The sequence below is a fragment of the Eurosta solidaginis genome, chromosome 5 (assembly GCF_040869045.1).
Source record: "Eurosta solidaginis isolate ZX-2024a chromosome 5, ASM4086904v1, whole genome shotgun sequence".
Classification (NCBI taxonomy): domain Eukaryota; kingdom Metazoa; phylum Arthropoda; class Insecta; order Diptera; family Tephritidae; genus Eurosta; species Eurosta solidaginis.
In genome coordinates this window covers 97,869,630-97,897,328 of record NC_090323.1, presented here as the reverse complement: position 1 = coordinate 97,897,328, position 27,699 = coordinate 97,869,630, and the positions used below count along the sequence as shown (strand labels likewise).

Genomic DNA, 27,699 nt, shown 5'->3' with positions numbered 1-27,699 from the left:
ATTAGTTGGTTTGGTGATTCCCTCGAACTCCTGGAGGAGACGTTCCACATAACTGTTATAAGTGGCGGATGAAACGTGTGCGGCCGTCATTTCTTGCATTGATGCTTGAGGTCGTGGGAACTGTGACCTAGTAACCTTTGAGTTAGAGTGCACCAGCCTTGCGTAGATCGAGGAGGAGGTTGTTATGTTTGATGAAGTCGGCACCTAATAGGAGATGTGCAACGTCTGCGACTGTGAATTGCCACTTGAAAGTTTGACCCAGACCAATGTCGAGCGTTAGTTGGTGTAAGCTGTAAACTCTTATTATAGAGCCACTTGCTGCAAAGAGACTGAAATCAGTTTTCTTTAAATTCGTTGGAATATTATTAAGAACTCCCCTGGGTAGCACCGAAATGTCGGCGCCGGTGTTGATCAAGAATTTGAGACGATTTTTTAAATCGGTTATTTGTAGACGCGAATTGAACGGGCCGTAAGCTGTGCCTACGAGGTTGACCGACGGTCTCTTTATTTTAAATTGATTTTGCGGAAATTACAGGATTTTCGGCACTTCTTTGCTTGAGCACCGAATCGTGTGTGGTAATAGCACATGTTCTTTCCCATCTCTCTCGCTTTTTCATCTTTTGTTGTTTTTACCGCCATCGTGATCACCTGTACCTGGGCAGTTAATTTTTCGATTTTATGTGCAAACAGTTTTTGTGCTTCGTTGTATGCTACTGCCCCGTCAGCCGTTTGGGGCCCCACTTTAGCAGTCACTGACATAATGTTATTTTCCACCTCATAAAATGTGTCTTCTTGTAGGGCGAGGCTGTCAATATCGTTAGTGGTGCTGACGGCCAAAATCCCACGTACGTTCTGTTGCATTTGTTCCAGAAAAATTGTACGTAGAATGTTCTCGGTCACCATACCACCTGCTGAACTTTTTAACCGCAGTAAATAGCGTGATGGCTTTCCATCAGTGAACTCAGTGTTATGAAGCAGACGTCGTAATTTGCTTTCGCTGCTTTCTTCGAATATATCAAGCAGTCGTGTCTTCAAAGCCTGGAATTTACCATCAGCTGGTGGATCTTTAATAATGTCGGCCACAAATGGTAGGGTATTTTGTCCAAGTGCACCAAAACATAACGGTACTGTGATATGTCGCTGCGAATTTGCGCCATTTTGAGTGCGGCCTCGACTTGTATAAACCATATTGCACACTTGTCTTTCCAGAATGGGGGTAATTTAACTGCACAAGTGGCTGAGATAATACCACCGGGGCTTTCGCTGGATGCTGAACCAAATTCTGAAACACTTGAAGATGTGGTTGCCGTGTTTTCTGTGCTCGATTTTTGTGTTTGCGTGTTCATTTTGAGTTTGGGGTCACCAATGTAGTATACTTGATTGTATTGATACTACTGTAGTCACGTTAGATGACGCTTATTGATCCAACGTAAATTTATTACATAAATAATCCTCTTACAACTAATAAATGAAATTTAGTTAAAAATTGAGATGTTCTTGCTGAAACGTGTTGCGCGTCGTTCGTTGCGTTGAAAAATCTGTCATTAGCCCAAAACGGGCTGCTGTCATGCAGAAAGGTGAGCATGGTGCCACACATTTAACACAAACGTCTAAAGGTCATTCAGCGACATCTATTTTTGAAAAAGTATGTTATTTAAAGGCAGCGCTGCCAAACTAAAGATAAGAAATTAACAAATTATCGGGCTCACAAATAGAACTAGATTTCCATCAGGATTTATCTGGCTCAAATCCTTGTTGTTGCATTTACATGCAAAAATGTTTATCTGGCTCGGGATCTTTGCGACTGGATGATATTGTTTTACGGCCACCAAATTATAAATTGAAAAAAAAAAAAACCCCGCGAACGGAATACAGTCCCACTTCTGGAACTGTACGCGCTAATAAATGAAAAACACATCCGACCAATTTGCTCGTTTTCTTCTGAATTCTTGAGCTGTATAAAATTTGGCTTTTGCTAAAAGGATGATGCAATTGCTTCTAGTTTTTGCGTCAGACCATTGGACACAACTATTAAGTGCGAAACTAAACTTCTCGCAAACCATTATGCATTTTGTTTATGTGTTAGTTCCCAGCAAAAATCTAGTGACTGAAAATGGCGACAAAAACAAAATATCCCACATTGTTCCACAATTGTTAGTATGACAGAATGAGATGGCTTAATTTAAATGTCCGATCCATATATGCTTGCCTTTTCTTACATGCTATGTACCCTCAAATACGTCACAAGAATTTTCTGCGAATCCGCCATTTGTTGGTTTCAGCTTGAAACGCATTGAAAAAGTTGCAAATTTCCAAATAAATAGAAGAAAAAGTGTTTTAGGTCTGTACAAAAGTTGGAAGTGTACATTTTTCATAAAGAAATATAATTCACAACAATATCATCAAAAGCAATCTCTAAATTTGTTGCTGTAACGTGTGTTTGTATCTATAACCAATTCTGCGAAGCCGCCTTTGCTATTGAGAAGTAAATTTTGAGCAGACAAGCGTGGACCTAATTTATTATAATTATTAAATTAAGTACAATTATAAAACTGAAAAAGAAATACCAAAGAAGTGCTACTAATACTTGCAAAATCAGGATCTTAATAGCTTGGTAAGTGCGTGGAAAACTAAACAAAAAATGAATGAATGGATGTGTAGCGATATGAGAGAAGCCATTTTCTGTCACTAGATTTTTGCTGGGATGGTCCTCCAGGTATGCCGCCCACATATACTGGACCAGGTGGGGCAATGACACCAGATCCAGTTATGCCAAGGTATATACCACAACAGCAACCGGGATTGTGCAATGCCACGACAGCAGCAGCAACATCCTATCTCCCAATGCCAAAACAGTCGGGCTATCCACCACAACCTAGTCCACCTGGTTGTCCTCCATAACCTCAACAGCCAGGTTATCCTCTACAACAACCAGGTGCACCAGGTGGTTACATGGGTCAAATGATGCCCCAAACACAACCTGGACAGGCGCCAATGCACAGTCAGCCACCCATGCCGGGTCAACCCCCAATATCCGCATGTCCTGGTTATATAATAATAATTATTATTTATTTATTTACGGTCTTTAAAACCTAGTACAAGATATGCCAATACTACTGATATATTTCAAATATTGCTGATGATTATTTTTGTATTATTTGCTTTATAAACCACCTGCACCTTGTACTGGTATATATCAACAACCGCAACAGTAGCCCAACGCCGTTTAGATCCCGATCAGGTGCCAAATCCGATAAGCTTTATCATTGAAAATCAGCGCTCGTGGTGCTTATATTACTAATCAACAAGGTTTATTGCCACCATTGGTGACCACAAAATATGTGGTACAAGATCAGGGTAACTCCTCACCACGTTACGTTAGGTATTGATATTCGAAATTGATGTTTTGTTTGGCAATTACATTGATCTTTCTCGTTTGCAGGTCCTCTTTGTATTGCATACCTGCAACCGCTGATTTATTAAACACAACAGCTTTGTCCATTGCTCTTACCGTCTCACCAATGGCACGCACGGTTGAAGTTAATTATTAGCCGCCATTGTAAATTTTTTGAATTGGGTCCAATTAGAAGTTATCGTTGCAAGGCTGATATGCAATTTGTAGATGCTGGTCGTCGTTTCCAATGTCTAATGTGTAAAGTAACAACAGATGGTAAAAAAAAATCTTTCACTGTTACTTGCGTTCAGTGATCCATATTTTTTCTTAACAGTGACAACTGAATATTTCCAACATTTGGGCCACACCGGATAGCGTGTCGATAAATATGAACGTCCTGAACTTGTATTAGGTACATGAGTTTTTGTGTAAAAAATGTTTGGGTACCGATAGCTCTCAAGGTAAACCACAACTCATATCCAACATCAATGCCTTGCATTCAATTGTGGACGCTGTACACACTACATTGGCATCACGCAGCACGGACAAGCATATTGTTGATTCCAGTGGTAGGGCCACAATTTCAATTGATGGTGCAACCATTATGAAACTATTGGATATTATGCATCCAGTCGTAAAACTCTAGTCGACATCGCCAAATCGCAAGATGCTAAGGTAAGTTTTTTGTTATATTAGAATGTGTAGAAAAAATGTTTCTCTTATCAGGTCGGCGATGGCACCACTTCAGTAGTATTTTAAGGAGGGTAAACTTAAAACAAGTTAAGCCATATGTTGAGGAAGGCGTGCATGTACGTATCATCATTAATGCTATATGTAAAGCATTACAATGACATTGCTGTACATGTCGAAGCGCCAATCAAAGGAACAACAATGTGCTTTATTGGAAAAAATGAAGATTTATTTTCTAAAATGGTTGTGGACGCTGTACTTTTGTTTGATGGACAAACAATAAATATAAAATGACATTAAATATATAATTGGAATTCAAGGCTGAGCGTGATAGTGCTGAATTGCGTGTTGATAATGTTCAAAAGTATCAGAAAATTGTTGATGCTGGATGGCGTATTCTGTACAATAAACTAGCTAAATATGGCGCCAATGTTGTGTTATCTAAGCTACCAATTGGTGATGTAGCTACACAGAATTTTACAGATTGTGATATGTTTTGTGCTGTTCATGTACCAGAAGAAGATTGGAAACGTACAATGAAAGCTTGCGGTGGTGATATTATGACTACAGTTAATGATAATAATTTAAGTGTTTTGGGTCAATTTGATTACTTTGAAGAACGTCAAGTTGGTGGTGAACGTTTCAACATTTTCCAAGGTTTGATAGTGGGTTTGACATTAATTTTATTTTTATAGTTTATAATTATTTAAAGGTTGCGTTAATGCTAGAACATGTACATTGATTTTACGTGGCAGTGCCGAACAATTTTTGGAAGAAATTGAGCTTCGTTACATGATGGTACAATGATTGTGCAGCGTACAATTAAACACGATTATATTGTTGCTGGTAAGTCAAAATACAACTTGAAAAAAAAAAAATGTCTTATCTTAAATTGTTATGTAATATTATGAAAAGATTGTTTCCAACTTCGGAAGAAAAAACTATAAAATTTGTGTCAGTGAAATGATAATTATTGTTTTTGGTTGTTAGTTTTGAGGCATCGTTTTCGAGTGCCTTCTTATGTTGTTGTTGTAGCAGTGCTTCGCCCCATCCAATAGGTCTGCCCAATCAGAAATTGTCATCAATGTCCTCCAACGGGAGTCCGAGGAAACTTGCTGTTTCAACAGGGGGACCATAGGGGGAAGAGGGGTGTTAAAGGTGTTGGTTCCACATTACAATTGAAGAGATGGTTGGTGTCATGTGGAGACACATTGCAATCAGGGACATTTTGTATGTCGGGGTTGATTCTGGATAGGCAAGAGTTTAACCTATTACAGTATCCAGATCGAAGTTGGGCTAGAGTGACTCGCGTTTCCCTACGGAGCGTGCGTTCCTGTTCTGCAAGTTTAGGGTATTGTTTTTTTAGTACTGAATTCACCGGGCAATTTCTGACATAGAGGTCCAACGCCTGTTTATGGAGTTCACCAAGGACCTGCTTGTCTTTTCTTGCATCATACGGCTGAGATCTCAGGTGCCGTATTTCCTCATAGTGCTTACGGAGGTGACTCCTTAAGACCCTGGGCGGTGTTGGCTCATCAATCAGATGTCTGTTGGGATGCCCAGGTTCCCTGGTATTCAACAGAAACTGTTCGGTTAGCATTTCATTTCATTCATTTATTGGGAGTATTCTCTCCTCATTATGTATATGGGGTTCTGGGGACATAAGGAGACAACCCGTGGTGGTTGTGACGGCAGGTCTGTAGCTTCTTCCAGTGGGTAATGCTTAGGCTTCGCGACCATATGGTGTAGGAAACAATAAGGACTCCTTCTGGTGGTGAAGACAGCTATTGATAACAGAAGTAGGGATAGGACACTGGTTTGAATGTGAGTTTTTTTGAAGTTATTGCAAAAAAAGCGTTGAGGATTTTTAATATTTTACGAGGTACCTTCTTTCATGTTTCTGAGAATGAAGAAAACTCAATTTTCACCAGGACAAGGCCGCTGAGATTTTGCTACAATTTAACATACAATAATTTACCCCTTTTTAGCAGAACTATAATTTTGATTTTATTAAATTTTAAAAATGTTTCTTCCTCTACAGTTCAGCATTCCTTTTGCCAACACAGGTTGGCGATGTGTTTGCGCAGGACCGTGACTTCGCTACTTTATAATGAATGTCAATTCCCATCAGGGGATATTGCGGCGCGCGATTGACCAACAAGACGACGCCACGACACCTTTGAGTATTCTTGATCTGAAAATTAATATGCAAGGAATTTGTACAACAAACGAACAACACACTGAAATAATCTTGGTTAAAAAGTATCTAAGAATCTAATAATGGTGTGATGGTAGCGTGCTCCGCCTATCACACCGTATGCCCTGGGTTCAACTCCCGGGCAAAGCAACATCAAAATTTTAGAAATAAGATTTTTCAATTAGAAGAAAATTTTTCTAAGCGGGGTCGCCCCTCGGCAGTGTCTGGCAAGCGCTCCGATTGTATTTCTGCCATGAAAAGCTCTCAGTGAAAACTCATCTGCCTTGCAGATGCCGTTCGGAGTCGGCATAAAACATGTAGGTCCCGTCCGGCCAATTTGTAGGGAAAAATCAAGAGGAGCACGACGCAAATTGGAAGAGAAGCTCGGCCTTAGATCTCTTCGGAGGTTATCGCGCCTTACATTTATTTTTTTTTTAAGAATCTAATAATTCTAAGCTGTTTCCTACGTTCCTATTCTAAGCTTTTCATGCTCTAATTAAAAAAAATATTCAACAATCGCATAAAGTTTGCAAAGATTTTTAAAGCAATTCAATTGGAACGAATTTGTCCAAACTTTATAAACTAGATGTATAAAAAGAAAATATTTTGAATTTAATATTTGTTATGAACTTAACTAAAAGTACCAATACCATCAACTAAATGGTCCTTATAAACATTGTAATCACATAATAGATCCAATAGTTAGAAATCAATCTACTAAACATGCTAACAACTCATCGATACTTCTTAGTGCCAACACGTCTCCCTTTTGCACACTGTCTACATATAGGCAAAGGAAATTTTGGAGAAATATTTTTGGCTTCGGATAATATCAGCATTCCCGTAACCAACGAATATGCAAAATTCGTGGTAAAAATCGAACCACATTCAAATGGTCCTCTGTTTGTAGAATCCATTGTTTAATGAACACTGCCAAAGGCGAAGGTAAGAATTTTTCTTTAATTCATAGACAAAATAAATAAGAACTCTTGTTTTATTTAGCAAACCATTTAAAAGTGTAAAATTTTAACTTGGGTAAACAACCAAATGTTGCAGCATCACTAACCCAAATTCCACCTACGGGTATACCCAGCTACATCGCATCAGGTTCTCATTATTTTGGTGATACCGTTTTCTTGTGTTGCAGCGTTTTGATCGCGATCTACATTCTTTAATTAAAATTGTCGTGTCCATCAAAAGTACGTGTTAACACAGGCATACACATTGTTAAAGTTTTGGAAAAATTACCCGATAAAGGCTACTGTCACAATGATGTGAAAGCGCAAAATCTTATGATTTCCAAATGCAAGTATTATAAAAAACAAACTGCTACTGCTCCTGTTACCACGGGCAATACGAAATCTTCGCGTTCGGCTAATATAAAGTCCTCAAAATACGATGATCACTATGAAGAAAAATAACAGACTACAGATAGCGGGAATAGTTCAGAGCAGGAGGCCAATGATAACGATGATGATGTGTCTGATTTTGTTGTTAAACGTAATACGTATGCGGACGACGATGACGACGAAGATGAGGACTTTGATGATGGAGCAACAACAAATAGCAACTGTGTTGACATTTACGAAACACCAGTAAATCGTAATCGGAAGCGTCGCCCACGCAGCAACGTGGAATATAGTGGATAATTTAAAATGTACTGCAGGTACGCTCATGCCGACGCCAAAAGAGAAATTCGATCTATGAGGAAATGGTGAAGTCACATTATTTACGTCCAGCAAAACGTATAAGTTATTCAGAGTTCTTCAATGAGGATGGTATTTCAGTTAAGGAAGACACAGGTGATTCAAAGGCAGTTTCATCCGATGAAGATTATGAAGAATTTTTACCAAAATCAAAAATGTTTGTCCAATCCAACAATACTTCAAATACCTGCGTATCGACCGGCACAAAACGCTTGACTCGACGTCAAGAAAAATTGTTTAATAGTTCAAATGGTGCAGTTGCAGAATCACTTGTATCTGTCGTGGAGGAACGTATATTCCTTATTGATTTCGGAATTCATGGATAACGGAGTACATCGCCCTTTCGTTATGGATCAGCGCCGAGCGCATGATGGTACTTTACAGTTCACATCACGAGATGCTCACATGGGCGCCCATTCACAGTGACTTAGAATGTTTAGGTAATAATTTAATATTTCGATCTCAAAGATATTTACCATGGAAAGATGCGGCAATACAACATCAGCAAGAAAAAGTTCATGGTGCAAAGTAGTATCTAATGACTGATGTACGCGAAATGCTGAAACAAATCTATGGCAAGCAGGTTCTTAAATATTTAGGTGAATTCCTTCATCATGTGGGGCAATTAGCCTATCACGACCGCCCGGACTATGCACGATATCGTTGTATATACGAACGAGAGTTTCAACAGCTTGGATACTCATTAACTGAAATATGTCAGTGGGCACACCATTCCATGGTCCAAATCTGACAAAAAATCTATGAAGAAGAAAAATTTTTGATGGGCTGAAGTTTTGTCACAGGATTCTGATCAAATTGCACGCGAACGTGCAGAAAAAGAATTTGACCATGAAGAGGCACTGAGTGAAGTTCAACAACCAGTGGTTCGTAGATATGAGGGTTATCCAACATATGCTATACTTGAAATACAACAGCGCCTAAAAATGAGCGGGCGACTTGGCGATGATAATAGTACACAACATGAGAATGATGACAAACAGTCCGATGAAGATGGGGTGGAAGAAAATGAAGACGAAGACAAAGAAGAGGTAAAATGCTATATTTTTACATATTAATAGTTTGATGTAATTTAATAAAAAACGACCTTTTTACAGGAGGACATGGAAGTTGATGACACAGAAGAAATGCAGGACAATGAAGAAGAATCTGATGAAGAAAACGAACATGAGGGCAACGACGGCGATGACGAAGACGACGCAGAGACGAATGCAACTGAAGCCAGTGAGCCGGACATAAATGGAGGACTTAAAAATTTACTCTAATTAATTACTCTAAGCTTTTTATTCACTTAATTAAAAAATTTTCAACAATGGCGTAAAGTTTGCAACAATTTTTAAAGAAATTTAATTGCAACGAATTTGTCAATAATTTTTAACCAAAGTTTATAAATTAGATGTATAACAAGAAAATATTTTGAATATAAATAATTGCTGATGAATTTAACTTACAGTACCAATACCATCAACTAAATGGTCCTTATAAATATTGTAATCACATTATTCAAAACAAAAAATTGCTATGAGTACCTACGTTTATTATTGCAAAATCTCGAAGAAAGAAAATTACATGAAGTACCCTCAATGTAAAATTATTCCACTGAGTGTACATATCGCATTTTAAATTAAAAAATGTGAAAATTAAAAAAAAAATTAAATCGGTATTTAAGTGTAAATCGATCCATGAAAGCATCTTAAAATAACTTATGTTTTTTGGTAGTTAACGTTATCGTTTAGCCTGGTTTTGTTAAGAATTTTGTTATTTTTGTGGTATAAATCAACATTCAACACAAAGCTTCTCTGATTATGAGTTGCAATACTTTTTGGTTTAGGTTGCGATATGTAAAATTACATATTTTTGTACACAGTTTCAAAATGTAAAGGAAAGCAATTTATATTTGTCTATTAATGAAATTATTAAAAAGATATTATTATATTAATGATATAGAGAAGCGCCAACACCAATGCAAGTGGTTTCAAACCTCTGGTAGGCAATTCACCACTTTAACTGTCAGAAAAAATATTAAATTGTTCATTTTATATAAAAAAAATTTTAAAGTTGCAATTGAAGTTCTGAAAGCTCGGGAATTTCAATTGAAGTTCAAAAAATTACATTTGAAGTTCACAATTTTCAATAGAAGCTCAGTAAATTATAATTGAAGTCAGGAATTTCAACTGCAGTTCAGCGAATTACAACTGAAGTTCAGAAAATTACAATTTAAGTTCAATTATAATTTTCTGAACTACAAACAGAAATTCTGAACTTCAGTTTAAATTTTCTGAACTACAAATAGATATTCTGAGCTTGAATTTAAATTTTTGAACTTCAATTGTAACTTTCGAACCTAAATTGCAGCTTTCTGAACTAAAATAAGGCATAATATTAAAATGGCATAATATTAAAATGGGCGAATGACAAGTCAACTTACTCAAATTGTGAATTACCTACTCGCGATTTGATGGTTTACTGCAACCAATAGTTCTGTTAGTTCTTCTCTTTTGTTTTCTATATCATTAATTAATTTATTTAAGTTTCCCTTAACTTTGTATGCATACAATCGCATACAATAAAATTTGTATTTATGGCTCACCAAAAAGACTGAAAAACTATTCCTTCCTTAAGACTTATAGTTAATAATTTACAACTATTATAAATTATCTAATATATTACAAAAATGTTGAATAAAAGAAATGTTAATGGATTTGAATTAAAGAAATGTTTTATTTATAAAGCAGTATAATCCAAGTAAAAAACGGTCATAATAATAGTGAAGAGGCGGTCATATTAACGTAAAAATACGGTAAAAATACTCGTAAAGTTACAGGTATATAATTTAAAAAATGACTGCCAGAACGTGAATGTAAGAACAGTACAGCACTATAGTTTGGTTACATTTCGATAACCTAATACCGTATATGTGTGAGCAGTATGGACAATCACATAAATAGGTACGACGGAATGGACTGGTCACAAAATTGCCCGACGCCCTGTATAAATGCTACTTAACGATTTACGTGTTCCATCGGCACAGATTTTAGTCATTTTACTAACCAATTTACGGGTACATTTTTTCTGGGTTGTTGCTATACATATATGTACCGTTTCTATAACCGCCGTATTACTTGAATTTTACCTTAGATTTACTTTACTTGAAACAGCCACATGAACAAAATAACAATAAAAAAAATTTAATTTCCAATATTATTTATAATTATATATATTAGTGGTGAGTAATGACAAAATTTTTTGAGTGTTAGCACTGTAGGTTAGGTTAGCACAGGCACACTTAAAATAGCAAAATTTTTAAATTTAATTCTGAATTTTTAATTGTATCTACTTCGAACGCACGGGATAATGTATCAGCTACAACACTTTCTTGTCCCTTAATGTATACAATATCATTCGTGAATTGAGCAATGAATGTCTAATTTGTCTTGGACTACGTTCAGTTTTTGAATTTAAAGCAAAAAACAATGGTTTGTGATCTTTCAAACCTGTAAATTGTCGTCCTTCTGAAAGATAGCGAAAATGTTTTATATTCAAGTAAATAGCTAATAGTTCCCTGTCAAATTCACTATATTTAATTTCAGATGTAGGCAGTTTCCTAGAAAAAAATGCAAATGGATCTGATTTACTATTAAATGTTTGATGTATCACACCACCAATTGCCGTATTAGATGCATCAACGTTTCCCTGCAAAAATCGTGTGACCAAAAACGCACACATTCACTTGATTTTTTTGACAGCCACAAACACACCCAGTGTACGTGTGAGAATTCGGAACATAGAATTCAGAAAATGAAATAGCATGATGAAATATTTATTTTATATTTATTATCTCACTCTTTTTCTCACATTATATGCATATAGATGGTGAAATTTGAAAATTGTTAGCCGGAGTTGCGCGCCATTTTATTTCTTCGACTTTATTTCTTCTAATTCCAATTTTGATTTCAAGTGCGCATCAGCTCAGCGGTGGGAAAATTTACAAATTAATTCAAAAATATTCTGCGGAGGGACCCAGTGAAGAAGTACCACTTAAAAATCAAATATTCCGGTAAGTAAACAGTTTTACAATACACGGATGCCATGGAAATTTCGCCAAATGCCTCCAGTGCAGAAAATATTCTCCGCATGTTTTTGGTTAGGCGTACATATACCTGACTGGTCAGCATAGTGCATGTCTTAGCCAAATCGTGAACTGCCGCTATCGAGCTGATATCAATCGTTGTTGTCGCTGCCGCTGAACTGACTTGGCGCTCGACAATGCTGGAGGCATCATCACTCGGAGCTTGTGTAGCACTATCAGCTGTTGTGCTGCCGCCCTGCATTGTGGACACTTTCTTCCATAGTGCAATTATTGAGAGCCAGTGTCTGGTGTTGCAACATGCATCGAACTGCTGGCTAAACGTGATTTCATTTGATTGTCCACTTGTGATTTTGCATGGACAGCTACTGCCCGCTATTGACGTGCTACTACCGCAACGCGGACTCATATTAGGACTGCATCGTTCTGTGGTATTTTGTTTCATCAAAAATGGATTACGCATCTTTGGTGAATTGAGTTTATTATCTAAAACAATTTCAATATCAATAACACGAATTATTATAAATAACAATGACCCCAGCGGGTCAGGGGAGAAACCTTATCGCTACAACAACAACACTAAACTAAATTTGTGGACATAATTTCATTTTTATTTGAAGTACTCAAATTGGACCACCAATGTGCAAGATGAAGCTTGGGAGAGTGTTTCCAGCCACTTCGACATAATATAAGAGACTACGGGTTTTGAGGAGTATTACCGATGTTTATGGGGTTGTGCCCGATATACATACAGCACGTTTGGGTAACAAGTAACATTAAGGTAAAAGCCCGACCAACTCGGGAAGGATTTATTAATAGGATCACATTGAAACTTCTGAGCCATAAAGTGGTATCTTGATTGCGAGTCATACCAAGGATTAGAAACCACTTCTTCAAACAGAGAACATGCTAAGGTATTGTAAAACCATTTCCTCCCCTTAGTGCTACTAAGAGCCAACGGTAATAACGAAAGAGAAACGTGTATTTGTTGCTACAGGCCAAAATCGTTTAAACTGTTCAGTGCCAATTAAAAAAAAATATCAGCTAAATTAAAAATTATACAACACGAGTTAATGAAAATTATTTTATACATGGAAGCAAAATTAACACACAATACTACAATTGAAAAAGGATTATTTTTTTACACTTACCTAAATCGGCCAGCGCTCTAGTCATCTCTCTTATTTCTGCGTCTTGCCGCTCTAAGCGGAAACCCATTTCAGCCAGTGTTAATGCAAGCTCTACTTTTTCCTGCCTGAACTGTTCTTGCTTTTTAGCTTCATTATTGGATTGACTGAGGAATAATAAAAAGATATAATTTTTATTATTTTCTCTCGTTTATCGGGATTCAAATATCAGCACTACAGCGCCTATCACAAATATAATCGCCTCTCCAAGCAAACTAGCTCCTAGCTCTATTGCCATGGCCTCATTGAGTGGGGGAACTGTGACTGGTTTACCTAAATTTAACGCCCACATTTTCGTCTTCACTTCAACTCAATTGTAAACTGTAAAGTCAAAAGACGTTACTGCAGTTCCAACTAGAGATGATATTTCATTAATTCTAATCTCAAGCTGTACCGGGTGTTAAATAATATCTTGCCTAAGAAAATGGCAATTTCATACATTATTTTCTTATAACTATAAAGTGATGTCATTTCCAATTCGCTAACTCTGCTCCTCGCGCCCAGTTTCACTTAATTTATGTGTTAATGTATTGAGTATATGGTAATAGTCTAGTTGAGGGGTCGACTGCTAATACGCTACCAAAAATATCTAGAGGGTGTCGCGTATTAATCTCGAGAACAATAATCCGAAGGCGGAAAAGAAAAATTTCATCTCTGTCCGGAGATATTTGCAGTTGAAGTTGGCGATTTTCATGTGGTTGTTGTTGTGTTGTACCCACAAAAAAATTGTGCATCACCGTGGCGGTAGCCACGGTTATACCACACACCCGGACTTGGCATGGCGTAGCCCAGGGTTATTTTTTATAAGAGCGACCGGAGGCCGCCAACGCAGAAAGGTGTTCTGCGCAGAAATACTATGGATCTCACCCCCGGTTTCGGAGGTACCCGTGGGTCTTTTTTCGGTTTTTCGTTAATATCTTTTGAACGAGTTAAAATTTAAATTTTCCGCCTTCGGATTATTAATACTGATGTCAAGACGCGTCGTTTCGAAAACGTCCTATCGCAGAAATGTTGTATAACGCCCAATTTCAAATTTCAATTCAATTTATGATGTTTTCGAAACGGCAACCGAGATAGGGTGATATTCCAATCCACTGATTTGATATAACCTTTTCCAATTTGCACTGAGTAGGTGATTGCATGTAAAGTCCTCTTTTGACAAACCAAGATCGTCCTCTGCAAGTCGCTTATCGTACCCGTCCTGTTATATGGTGTAAAAGTATGTACATTGACAACATCATATGAGGAGGCTCGCTTCCCAAGGCAGTCGGTTCTATGTACCGGAGCGACTCGGGATTTTTCCCGACCAAGGACTGTCATTTCAGTGTGACCCCATTTAATTTGTTTCGTCCCTCCAACAAATTGTCATCCTCCCAGCAGCTCCTTGCATCAGGACTGCTACATATTCTCTTACTCCGGGAAGGTATCGAACCCAATCCGGGTCCGTCTCCTCACCCCGGTCCTGAGAAATGGTTTTGCTGCATTTGCCAGAAAAGAATCTTTTTAGGACGGTCATACTCTGTTCAGTGTGTCTCGTGCAAGGGATGGTTGCATCGGACAGGTTGTTCTGGGCTTGATCCCAAAACCCGACCTCCACGTAACTTTTATAAATCTTTTGTGGCTCCTTGCTGCTCACGCCCAAGGGCGTCCCGTAGTCTACGCCTAAGCGTATCCCCACTACCTTCCAGCAGCTTCGCTGCTCAGCAAGCCACAACAAGTACCCGCTGCTGCTCGCGCCCCACGGCGCCAACAACTCAAACAGCTGATACCACTCATAACTACTACCTTCGTAGTAGAGCTGGTAGCAATGCTGAGCATCAGCCCCTGCCCCCGTCTTCTTCTCCTCCCCTCTTTTCTGGCAGCAATCGTGCAGGTCAGGGAAACAGACTCTTAGTCCCTGCCTCCGTTTGCACCGTCTGCCAGCACAGAATATATAGGTTTGCGACATCCGCTCAATGCAGCTCCTGCCTTGGGTGGTGCCACTTTCCTAGATGTTCTGATCTCCGCGACGGCAACCCCTCGACGGGTTTCATCGCGCCATGTTGCCAGGTCGCAAACCCAAATCATCCGGGTACCCCAATGCTTGCCCAAGGGCGCCCAGTCCCAAGGCCACAACAGCAATCGCGTCCTGGCCTTCCACAACCTAGGCGCAGTCACCCCTCACTTACCCCTAGAGTGGCGGCGTCACCCCTCATGCACTTCAGAATTCTGCAGTTCAACTGTAATGGACTAACTGGGAAGATTACGGAGATAGTCGATTTCATGAAGCGGCACAACATCCGCATTGCTGCGATTCAAGAGACTAAACTCACAGCAAGATCTGCATTGCAGACCTGCTCTGGTTATAATGTCCACAGGAAAGACCGCGAGAGCGGAAATGGAGGCGGCCTTGCGTTTATTATACACCACTCTGTGCAATATCATATATTTGATCCTGGCATCGACCGCAGTGACAATGTCTTAGAACGTCAAGGCCTATCTGTCCGGTCAGGCGATGCAAATCTAGAAATCATCAACATCTACATCCCTCCTGTCACCTGTTGCCCCAGTGGATACCGCCCTAATATCGAGGCCTTACTCACTGGCAACAATCGCATTATCTTAGGCGATTTCAATGCCCATCACGACCTATGGCATTCAAACTTGCGGGCGGACAGTAGGGGTGAGATGTTGGCGGATCAAATAGACGAAACGACGTTCTGCACAATTAACGGAGACGCCCCCACACGTATGGTAGGAAGCTGTCATAGCTCGCCAGATATCTCAATCGTGAGCGCAGAACTCGTAAACTGCGTCAACTGGCAGCCGATGGTAACATTGGCATCCGACCACCTGCCCATACTTATTTCGTTCGAGCGTACCGCCGACTTTTTTTCACCGAAAAACGCACTTTCATAAACTTCAAAAAAGGAAAGTGGGAAGAATATAAATCTGCAACAGACAGCAGCTTTGCTGCCCTCCCTATCCCGACTGATGCCCGCCAAGGGGAGCGTGCCTTCCGTAAGGTCATTGAATCCGCCTCGGCACATTTCATTCCCGCCGGGAGAATTCCCGAAATCCGGCCCCACTTCCCGGCGGAGGCCGCGAGCTTAGCGAGGGAACGCGACCTTATAAGACAGCTTGATCCAGGCGACCCCAAATAAGGGATATAAACCAACGCATCAGATTGCTTGTGGACGAACACAAGCGGGCGAAATGGGAAGAGCACCTAAGAGGTTGTAACCTCTCTACCGGTGTAGGTAAACTTTGGTCCACCGTAAAGTCCCTATCGAATCCGACTAAGCACAAAGACAAAGTTTCCATCGACTTTGGCGATAAGGTGCTGTCGGATGCGAAAAAATGCGCGAGCGCTTTCTGCCGGCAATATATAATGCATCCTACGGTCGACAAAGATAGACGGAGAGCCAATAGACGTGCACATAAACACAAACTCAGCGCGTCACCAATTACCATCACCGCTAGAGAGGTTGAGGACGCCATTGGTCGCGCTAAACCATCCAAAGCAGTGGGCCCAGACGGCATAGCCATGCCGATGCTTAAAAACCTAGGGAAAGAGGGTTTCAAATATTTAGCGCATGTCTTCAACCTGTCTCTTTCCACCTTTGTCATACCCGAGAAATGGAAAATGGCCAAGGTGGTCCCGCTACTAAAGCCTGGGAAACCAGCTAACGTAGGTGAGTCATATCGTCCGATATCTCTCCTATCGCCAGTGGCAAAGACGCTTGAAGCCATTTTGCTCCCTCATTTCCAAGCACATTTGCAGCTAGCCCCTCATCAGCATGGCTTCAGAAAACTCCATAGCACTACCTCCGCGCTAAATGTCATTAGCACCCAGATAAATTGCGGTTTGAATCAATATCCCCACCATAGAACAGTACTCGTAGCGTTAGACCTATCAAAAGCTTTTGATACGGTCAACCATGGCTCGTTACTGGAAGACCTGGAAGGGTCTACCCTTCCCCCATGTCTTAAAAGGTGGACCGCAAATTATCTGGGTGGTCGGCAGGCATCGGTGCAATTCAGAAACGAAACATCAAAACAAAGGAGAATTAAACAAGGGGTGCCACAGGGTGGTGTCCTATCCCCGCTTTTGTTTAATTTCTACATATCTAAGCTACCTTCACCACCGGAAGGAGTCACAATCGTTTCCTACGCCGATGACTGCACAATAATGGCCACAGGCCCAGGCCCAAAGATCGATGAGCTATGCAATAAAATAAACGGCTATCTCCCTGATCTCTCCGGTTTTTTCGCCTCGCGAAACCTGTCATTGTCACCGACTAAATCTTCCGCGACCTTATTTACAACATGGACGCCCCAAATGTCGACCATATTGAACATCCACGTCGATGGCACTACGCTACCGACTGTCCTACACCCCAAAATCTTGGGTGTGACGTTTGATCAGGATCTACATTTTGGTGCGCACGCAACCGCAATTGTTCCAAGAATTCAGAGCCGTAATAAAATCCTCAAATCCCTTGCTGGCAGTACCTGGGGAAAAGATAAAGAAACGCTCTTGACCACATACAAAGCAATTAGCCAGCCGATTACGTGCTACGCGTCACCTATATGGTCGCCAAGCCTAAAAACCACCCACTGGAAGAAACTACAGGCCTGCCAAAATACTGCTCTCAGAATCGCCACGGGCTGTCTTCTTATGTCCCCAGAACACCATCTGCATAATGAGGCGAGAATACTCCCCATCAGGGAGAGAAATGAGATGCTGACCAAACAGTTTCTGTTGAATACCCAGAAACCTGGGCATCCCAACAGACATCTGATTGACGAACCAGCACCGCCTAGGGGCCTAAGGAGTCATCTCCGTAAGCATTTTGAGGAAATACGGCACCTGAGAACCCAGCCGTATGAAGCGGAAAAACACAAGCAGGTCCTTGGTGAACTCCATAGACAGGCGTCGGACCTTTATGTCGGGAATTGCCCGGTGAATCCAGTACTTGAAGAAAAATATCCAGAACTCGCAGAAGAGGAACGCATACTCCCCAGGGAAACGCGTGTCACTCTTGCTCAACTTCGTTCTGGATACTGTAACAGGTTAAACTCTTACCTATCCAGAATCAACCCCGACATACAAAATGTATGCCCTGCTTGCAATGTGTCCCCACATGACACCAACCATCTCTTTAATTGTAATGTGGAACCAACGCCTCTAACACCCCTTTCCTTATGGTCCACCCCTGTTGAAACGGCAAGTTTCCTTGGACTCCCGTTAGAGGATATTGATGACAATTTGTGATCGGTCGCGGCTATTAGGTGGGGCGAGCATTGCTACAACAACAACAACAACAGGAGGCTCTGGGTCACCAAGCGGGTTAGGGCTTCAGAATATACCCGCGGTAAGTATGCCTGTCGTAAGAGGCGACTAAAATACCGGATTCAAGGGACTGTGTAGTGCAACCCTTCAGGTTGCCGGCGCAATATACAGCTTCTCCAAACCCAATTGTAAACCTCACCTATCCGTGACGAAACCTGTTTCACTAACAGACGGGGCTCTGGCGACCCCAAGCTCCTCATGGAACTTGGGGGGGGGAGGGAGGGATATTCTGAAGGTTTAATGTGGCCATATAAATGTTACCGGAGCGTACCGGATCTGTATCCGGCAAAGGACCATCACATCGATAACACTCCCCAAAGCCTTCGGGGAGCAACCTTATCGCTACAACAACAACAGCAACATAAATAACAATGAAAAACCTAAAATTTTCCAAATATTTATCTTTAATTTTGAAATTGCCAATTTAGAAAAAAGAAAAATTATTGACATTTGAGTGAAATCACCTTTGTTTTTATGTGTTTTAGAATTTTACAATTGTGTATTAATTGCGTTGACGGTGACACGTTGTGCCACAACGGCGGGGCATACATCCGGGCTCATTAAAGTTTCTGGTACTGGTACCATTTTAGAGGCAGCGGCCAAAAGTCCAAAAACGTTGGTAGGCATATTAGCATAATTCTGATTTGTAAATGAAAGTTATTTTGAATTTTGTGGGTATGTTAACACTTTCGTGTATGTTAAGCACTACAACGAGTTGCAATAATAGACAGGCAAATATTTTCAAAATTAACAATCTGACAAAAAAAAAAAAAAATATATATTATAATGAATGCGAAAAGCTAATCCCTTACCATTATAAGGATTTGGTGTTATCGTGCGAGGCGTTGACTCCTATGCGTTGTTCGAACGTGTGTTAGTGTTACTACAGCCGCTGGTTGATGAACCTTCCGAAGTTTGTGACAATAGCATGGCATCATATTTGATATTCTCTAACAAAGACATAGGTGCTGCATGATTATTAACACAAATTGCTGCTAAAAATATAAGAAATGATAATGAACTTGAAGACGACATATTGCAAAAACTTCACTTTTAGCAATTTACATGTTTTAATAAATGTGAACGTAGTAACTTTTCCGTTGCAAAATACTCGAAGCACTGATTGCATTGAAATTCATGCGCTGTAAATAAAACCAATGTGAAATGTTTGGTGACCCATACATATCTGTGGCAATCCATAAACGGCTAATCTTCATAACTTAGCACATTTCTATGAACCCATGTGCTCTAGGATATGAAAAACAGTATTGGCGGACTTTGAACAGATCTTAGTTAATGAGCTTAAATATCACATTAATGTTATGTGTAGCTAGTTTCCTCTTCTGCAAACATCAATAGGTTGCCACAGATATACATAATTTCGTTAGGAACATTGTATGGTACACTCCCAGTAAACTTTATATGTATATAAACTTACTATTATTTTCCGGTTGTCTACGTAGGTGATCAAACAGTGTAGTTTTAGTACGGAAAATTTCACCACAATTGTGGCATGCCACAAACTTTCTGTTTGAATGTGTCTGAATGTGCTCAATCAACCTACGACATATACTCCAATTGCATTGTACTTTGGGTTTGGTATCATTTGGTGATTTTTGAATTTCATACTCAAATGAGGCATTCACATAAAAAATTATTCTTTAGTTCGGGCAGTTTGTCTATTAGCGTAGGTAGCGCACTACATTTAGGTATACTAGGATTTTGTTCACATTCATATTTTCCTCTTATTAGAAGCGCAGTATAGTATCCATGATAATATACATACATGTTTTCTGATTTCCACAGAATTATTTGTTTCAAAGTTTCCGATGATCACCGAATAATGCACTACATTCTTTCCGATGACAAGGTACGGGCGGAAGCATCAATTTAGTCTTTTTTTTAGAAGCCATTTCAACTTTTTTTTTTAATTTTCAGCTACTCCTATGCTGTTTCTTGCTTTTCAACTGTATTGCAATATAATATAATATAAATCAGTTGACTTCGAACTTTGATTATATGAAAATGTCAAATTGAAAGTTCAATTATTTTAGGTCCGTTCCCCAACAGTGTGAGTTTCATCAGTTATCAGAACATTGTACCCTACAAGCATTGAGTTATATGCACATTTGTTCAACTATCGCATTAGCAAAAATTTCTGACAATTAAATCACTAGTGATATGAAAACTATATGTTTTTGTAGCAGTGCTTCGCCCCATTCAATAGGGGCGACCAGTCACAAATTGTCATCAATATCGTCTAACAGGAGTCCAAGGAAACTTGCCGTTTCAACACGGATGGACCATAATGTGAGGGGTGTTAGAGGCGTTGGTTCCACATTACAATTAAAGAGATGGTTGGTGTCATGTGGACACACATTGCAAGCAGGGCATACATTTTGTATGTCGGGGTTGATTCTGGATAGGTAAGAGTTTAGCCTGTTACAGTATCCAGATATAAATTGAGCTAGAATGACTCGCCTTTCCCTGGGGAGTGTGCGTTCCTCTTCCGCAAGTTTTGGGTGCTGTTCTTTGAGTACTGGATTCACCGGGCAATTCCCGGCATAAAGGTCCGACGCCTGTTTGTGGAGTTCGCTGAGGACCTGCTTGTGTTTTTTGGCTTCATACGGCTGAGTTCTCAGGTGCAGTATTTCCTCATAATGCTTACGGAGATTACTCCTTAAGCCCCTAGGCGGTGTTCGCTCATCAATCAGATGTCTGTTGGGATGCCCAGGTTTCTGGGTATTCAACAGGAACTGTTTGGTTAGCATCTCATTTCTCTCCCTGATGGGGAGTATTCTCGCATCATTATGTAGATGGTGTTCTGGGGACATAAGAAGACAGCCCGTGGCGATTCTGAGAGCAGTATTTTGGCAGGCCTGTAGTTTCTTCCAGTGGCTAATTTTTAGGCTTGGCGACCATATGGGTGACGCGTAGCACGTAATCGGCTGGCCAACTGCTTTGTAAGTAGTAATGAGCGTTTCTTTATCTTTTCCCCAAGTACTGTCAGCAAAAGATTTGAGGATTTTATTACGGCTCTGGATTTTCGGTACCATTGCGGCTGCAAGGTCATCAAAACATAGATCCTGATCAAGCGTCACACCCAAGATTTTGGGGTGTAGGACAGTCGGTAGCGTAGTGCCATCGACGTGGATGTTCAAAATTGTCAACATTTGTGACGTCCATGTTGTAAATAAGGTCGCAGAGGATTTATTTGGTGATGATGCAAGGTTTCGCGAGGCGAAAAAACTGGAGAGATCAGGGAGGTAGCCGTTTATTCTGTTGCAGCTCATCGATCTGCGGGCCTGGGCCTGTGGCCATTATTGTACAGTCATCGGCGTAGGAGACGATAGTAACTCTTTCTGGTGGCGAAGGTAGCTTTGATATGTAGAAGTTAAAAAAAAAAGTAATGAACCTTATAGTAAATTGACTCTTTTAAAGCTAATACTTACTTTCCCATAGTTCAACGTGATCTAGGCATACACATTTTTTTCAATCTTTTTCTTTTAACGACAATTTGAAATAATTGTCTTCTGTTCCCTTTTTCTTTTTAGTATCACTTTCGTTATTGGTGACATATAGGAATCATTTATAATTCAAAATATACAACTGGTTAGTAAACGGAAATATGCAATATGAAGCGTTCAGTTTATAATGAAGTGAGCAAACAAAAGAAAGAGTGTGAGCAAAGCGCGGAAAATTATAAGCGGTTATGTTCATTTGCTGAGATGGAAAGTGAAAAGAGCGGAGCTTTCGCCATTACGCCAAATTATTGCCCAGAAAATTCCTTTTCATTTTCTGATTCAGACCCCTGCTCAGAAAATGAAAACGAATTTCGTCCAAGTTTGGATACCAAGTTCAAAATATTAAAATCATGGGCAATGGAATGCAACATTTGTCAATCGCATATAAGTAAATTACTTGTAGCATTAAACAAAATGGGCTACAATGAATTTCCTTTGTGCGCATAAACTTTGTTCCAGACAAGCATAAGTAATTTGGTTGTAAAAAATATTTCGGGTGGAGAGTTCGCGTATTTTGGTATTCAAGCGTATTTTAAATCTAAATCGTTTCCATGTTTGAATGAAAAAGACGAGATTTTAATAGATGTTGGAATAGACGGATTGAAGTGTTTAATAGCTCAAAAAAAGTTTTGTGGCCGATTCTTGGGTCAATCGCAGATTTTCCAAAAGAACCCTTTTTTACTATTGCCTGCTTCTCAGGGAAACAAAAACCCCTTTAACGTAAATGATTTTATGGAAGAATTTTGTAACGAAGTAGTATTATTAAGAAAAAATGGGTTAAAAGTCGGTTTAGGGCATCCAGTCTCGAAAAAGTTTGACGTTCGTTTATTTATTTGTGACTCGCCCGCGCGAGCTTTTATTACGGGGGTTAAAAACCACAACGCTTATAATGGCTGCCCTAAGTGTCGTCAAGTCGGGAAAACTTTGAACAAAACAGTGTGCTTTTTTAAAGATTCCAGCGTATTAAGAACCGATTTTTCATTCAAGAATAGGAACGATCAGGCACACCACAATTTGAATTTTCGGGAAGAAGGAAATGTTTTAGAAGCAGCTAATTTTGGAATGGTTTCTCAGTTTCCTCTAGATCCCATGCATCTTGTGGATTTAGGTGTAGCTAAGAAGTTGCTCGGTCTTTTAGTTAATAACTCTAACATTAGTATTATGAACGATAAGTTTAATTTAGTTTTTGCGTGGGTACCGTCTGAATTTGGGAGAAATTGCAGAAATTTTAATAACATGAAAATTTGGAAGTCTACAGAATATAGACAGTTCTTACTGTACTCGGGAATATTTATTTTAAAGGATTGTGTTGATAATGATTTGTACTACCATTTCCTCCTATTACATACCAGTATACGCATTCTCTCCACCGAAAAATCGTATTTGTCAGAAAATAACGCTGCGCAACAATTACTCTCGGAATTGGTAAATTTATTTGGAGATATTTACGGGGACCATAAAATTAGTTTTAATATTCATGGCTTATTGCATTTAGCAGACTGCGCAAAAGAAATTGGTCCTTTAGACTCTTTTTCAGCCTACAAATTTGAAAATTATATGCAGCATTTAAAGAAACTTATAAAGTCCCCCACTAACATTTTGCAACAGTTATATTTACGACTTGAAGAAAGAAAAAGCTTAATCGAAGAAAAAAAATCTAAATTTGACAGTTTTATTATTAATCCTAAAAAAAAAAGATTCATTTTGTTATAATCGAGATACGGGACCATTCAAAGTGACATATATTCGTATGGAATTAGGAGAAGAGCTAGCTATCGGGTATAATTTTAAAGAAATAAGTAGTTACTTCTCCGAACCTGTCGAATCTTTTCCTGCACTTGGTATCTTACTTGCGAGCGGTTTAAGTGAACAGCCATTACAAATTCCGAAACGAAATATTGAATATAAATATTTTTGCATACCTTTCCAATCTAGTTATATTTTAATTCCAATTTTACACCACCTCTTTCATGAGTTTTTAAACTAATTATACTTGAACTAACTTAACAATTACCTTCATTTGAACTTTTCTAATAATTTGATTTACTTTGTTTTTTGTTTTTTGAGAAATAAAATTTATACGTGAAAATATGGAGGCTGTGCCGTTCACTTCACGAGCGGCAACATCCACTCCTCGAGCGGAAAACAGAAAACAAGGTAGTTAAGTGTCAAAATGTTCTTATTTATATACAATTTTCGTCACACATTCTCATTATTTCAGTTTCACAACCTCAGCACAGCAAGGTTTTCAAATGCAAAATTTTAAACGCAACCCAGGTTCTAAATTTACCAACCATACCAGCCTTTCCTTCAAATAAAGGTAGCTATGTCAACTAAAGATAATTGTAAACACGCAATCTCTTACCCAATATCTTTCCTTTAGTTAAACCAATACATCACAGTCAGTTTTCGTACTTTTGTGACGAAACGGCATCCACTAATTCTCAGGCTGTGAAGAGACGAAAATTGGAGCTCTCAACTAATTTTAATGGCAGTGAAAATCAAGGTAAGCAAATCAATTTATATATATTTATAAATTTAAAGTAATCCCCTGTTTCTATCATTTTAAAATTTTTAAAAACTCTTTATAACAGTTACACCACCGCATAATGCTATTGATATAGCGCCGTTGCAGGATGCGATGCATTGCAGCCAGGATTTATTGTTTAGTGGCTGTACAGAAATCACCTCTGTGCAGGCTGCAGAAAACCTGAGGAAGTCTTCACCTGATCTGCCAGTGCCAATTCGCAACCAAAGCGAACTTTTTTCAAATGAAACTCCAACAACATCTGTAATGTCGGAGCCAGACAAAGGTAATCTTAGGAAAAAAAAAACTTTATTAATAATAAATCCAATGACAAAATAATTTGTTTATTTTAACAGATATTATGGCTATGCTTCGTTTAATACTTGAGAAGCAAACAAACATTGAAAGGCGACTGGAGAGCTTGGAAGAAAATGTAAGCATTTACTAATTATAAAGCAAGCGTTTATATTTATATACATATATTTAAACTTTACGCAATTCCCAAAACTGATGTGATGGCACATCAGAAAGTAGTACGGGAGTCCAAGGTTCTAGTCAAGCGAGTACACAAAATGGTCTGCAGAATTACTGGTGAAAGTGGGGAGGATATCCACGCTGATCTAGCTGTGATGCTGCCAATGAAGTCCATCGATACTCTCTTTGACTTCGAAGAGAAGATATTGGAGAAAAATTTCGAAGACGCGGTAGTAAGTTTTTCCACTATTTATATTTGGTTTAATATTTATAATAAGTAGCAACGCTCTTGGCAGATTACATATTTTTTTTCTCTCAAGGGCTCGTCCGGCGAACTTGGCAGTGTGATGAAGCACATTTTCACTGACGAGTTGCTTGACCTTTTTAACTGGGCTGGCGGAGGCGGAAAAAAAGCACTGTCAGCACTAAAAGTTGTGAACGTTGCTTTATTCGGTAATGCATATACATATCTTTGGCAAGGAGATATTTATTTTAAATCGTGTTTTGCAGAAATTTTTAAGTTACAGGGCCGGATAAAGTTTGAGGACGACCTCCGAAAATACGTAATCCAAAGTCACAACAGATGTAAACAGAGGCGTTACCTACAAAAAAAAAAAAATAGTAAAACGTAAAACACACAGAACTGCGAAAACCGCACCAGCCATCACAAAACCTACGAGGTGTCTATCGCTAATCCAAATTTAAACTTATCTGCTGCAACAATCTATGGTATTTATCATTCACTCACCAGGACAAAGCCGCTGAGACTTTGCCATACTTTAACATACAATACTTTACCCTTTTTTAGCACAACTATTATTTTTGATTTTATTAAATTTTATAAATTGTTTCTTCCTCTACAGTTCAATTTCCGTATTGGATGGTAAAGATGACTTTCGCATTTTGTCCATCAATAACTGTGACAAGGTGGAAGATATCTATGCGCGTAAATCGCAACATATTATCTTGGTCGAGCGTTTCTTTAATAGCTCCCTAGTGGTGATGGTGACAGCAGAGAACCCCAACTGTTTACAAATGTTACACTTCAAAAAGAATCAAAATATCTGCCATTGCGTCTACGGCTCAAATATACACAGTATACGAATGAATCGAACGAGCCTAACGGATAGTTTACATATTCATGATATACGAGACTTGAAAATGTTACATCAAATCGAAAATATTGCACCAAACGAACTGGGTCTGAATACTGAAACAGTACACATATTCAAAATCGATGAGAAGGCTGTGATGATAGCATTAGACGGTGAGTTATTGAATAACATACGAAAACCATTTTAACCCATCTATTTATTTGCATTACAGCTTTAGAGAGAAGCATTCATCACACTTTACGGATGATGCAAAGTCAGAAACTGCTGTTGTAACTGCTGCCACCGACACAGCGGTCATCTCTACTTCGCCGAGTAGCGGCTGTTCCGACTAACTATCGAAGACAGTATCATCATATCTTTTGCCAACACAGGTCAGCGATGTGCTTACGCAGGACCGTGCCTTCGCTACTTTATGATGAATGTCAATTCCCACCAATGGCTATTGCGGCGCGCGATTGATCAACAAGACGACGGCGCAGTATAGATAAAGAACGTTTGACTGCCGCAGCGAGAGCTTAAACAATTTTTGTTTGAACATCAAAAAGGATTATGCATTTTTTTACTGGTTTAGTGTAGGCTGTTGCGGCGGCGTTTGAAGTGTGAAATTTATTAAAATTTTAATTTGACAGTAAATTTAAAACAAAAAACGCTTAAGCTTTATGAGCATTGAATTATTATGAATATAATATAATGTAATATAACAATATTTTGCTACAGTGCTGGCCACTTAGACGACGCTGCAGAAATATAGCTCAAAGCAATTAATATATTTTTTATGTTATTATTAAAGTACATACTTACTTCGTTTTTATATGAACTGTATTAATTTAAGTTACAATTTCATGTAAATATATAATAAGGTATGTCGTGATCCGATTGCTGTTGGAATTGAATGATAAGATTTAGAACAATAATAAGACTCAATCACTAGCCCTACATTTTTAAGTTCATACTTTACTTTATTACTTTCAAATTCAATTACGACAACAATCGGATTCCACGACACCTTTGAATATTCTCGATCTGAAAAAAAGAGTAAATCTAATCTGAATTTCTACTTAGCTTTAAGTTTTAAATTGATTCAAATAATTGGAGTTTTTTCTAAAGCTTAAAATAATTTTCGGCTCGCTTAGAAAAGATTTCAATTGGAAAACAAAAACCAATTAAGCGAGTTTATTTATTATTAAAATAATTACTTTTCTTTATATCAACTTATTAATTTAAGTTACAATTTCATGTAAATATATAATAAGGTATGTCGTGATCCGATTGCTGTTGGAATTGAATGATAAGATTTAGAACAATAATAAGACTCAATCACTAGTCCTACATTTTTAAGTTCATACTTTACTTTATTACTTTCAAATTCAATTACGACAGCAATCGGATTCCACGACACCTTTGAATATTCTCGATCTGAAAAAAAGAGTAAATCTAATCTGAAT

The 27,699-nt window shown here is 38.9% G+C and overlaps 2 protein-coding genes, 1 long non-coding RNA gene and 1 pseudogene across 4 annotated transcripts; 2 read left to right on the top strand and 2 right to left on the bottom strand.

Annotated features, from left to right (window-relative positions):
* Positions 1-5,047: 5,047 nt before the first annotated feature.
* On the top strand, positions 5,048-10,684 carry LOC137254223 (uncharacterized; annotated as a pseudogene).
* Positions 10,685-11,824: 1,140 nt separating this feature from the next.
* Positions 11,825-13,583, bottom strand: LOC137253303 (uncharacterized). Its single transcript, XM_067789986.1, has 3 exons — positions 13,553-13,583; positions 13,244-13,386; positions 11,825-12,578 (listed from the first exon to the last, which is right to left on the bottom strand). Exons 2-3 carry the CDS (start codon positions 13,308-13,310, stop codon positions 11,998-12,000), a joined length of 648 nt encoding a protein of 215 aa, XP_067646087.1. The 5' UTR covers positions 13,311-13,386; positions 13,553-13,583; the 3' UTR covers positions 11,825-11,997.
* Positions 12,005-26,618, top strand: LOC137253302 (uncharacterized). 2 transcript variants are annotated; one of them, XM_067789984.1, is made up of 12 exons: positions 12,005-12,062; positions 22,169-22,226; positions 24,206-24,295; positions 24,360-24,458; positions 24,522-24,644; positions 24,733-24,951; positions 25,022-25,098; positions 25,193-25,372; positions 25,436-25,592; positions 25,650-25,868; positions 26,003-26,406; positions 26,466-26,618. In XM_067789984.1, the coding sequence occupies exons 3-10, from the start codon at positions 24,229-24,231 to the stop codon at positions 25,769-25,771; spliced, it is 1,044 nt and encodes a 347-aa protein (XP_067646085.1). In that variant the 5' UTR covers positions 12,005-12,062; positions 22,169-22,226; positions 24,206-24,228; the 3' UTR covers positions 25,772-25,868; positions 26,003-26,406; positions 26,466-26,618. The 2 variants fall into 2 exon arrangements, with proteins under 2 accessions (XP_067646085.1, XP_067646084.1); XM_067789983.1 differs by lacking the exons at positions 12,005-12,062; positions 22,169-22,226 and having other exon boundaries at positions 23,968-24,295.
* LOC137253306 (uncharacterized) lies at positions 19,001-20,744 on the bottom strand. Its single transcript, XR_010953766.1, has 4 exons — positions 20,053-20,744; positions 19,680-19,756; positions 19,427-19,609; positions 19,001-19,369 (listed from the first exon to the last, which is right to left on the bottom strand). It is a non-coding gene; the product is annotated as an uncharacterized lncRNA (long non-coding RNA).
* Positions 26,619-27,699: the final 1,081 nt, after the last annotated feature.

Bases quoted from the DNA above. Each gene is read 5' to 3' on its own strand.
- LOC137253303 (XM_067789986.1), bottom strand. From the start codon at position 13,310: ATGGGTTTCCGCTTAGAGCGGCAAGACGCAGAAATAAGAGAGATGACT. The intron at 12,579-13,243 runs GTAAGTGTAAAA...AAATTGTTTTAG, and splicing joins TAGAGCGCTGGCCGATTTAG to ATAATAAACTCAATTCACCA.
- LOC137253302 (XM_067789984.1), top strand. From the start codon at position 24,229: ATGGAGGCTGTGCCGTTCACTTCACGAGCGGCAACATCCACTCCTCGA. The intron at 24,296-24,359 runs GTAGTTAAGTGT...TCATTATTTCAG, and splicing joins AGCGGAAAACAGAAAACAAG to TTTCACAACCTCAGCACAGC. The intron at 25,593-25,649 runs GTAATGCATATA...CGTGTTTTGCAG, and splicing joins TGTGAACGTTGCTTTATTCG to AAATTTTTAAGTTACAGGGC.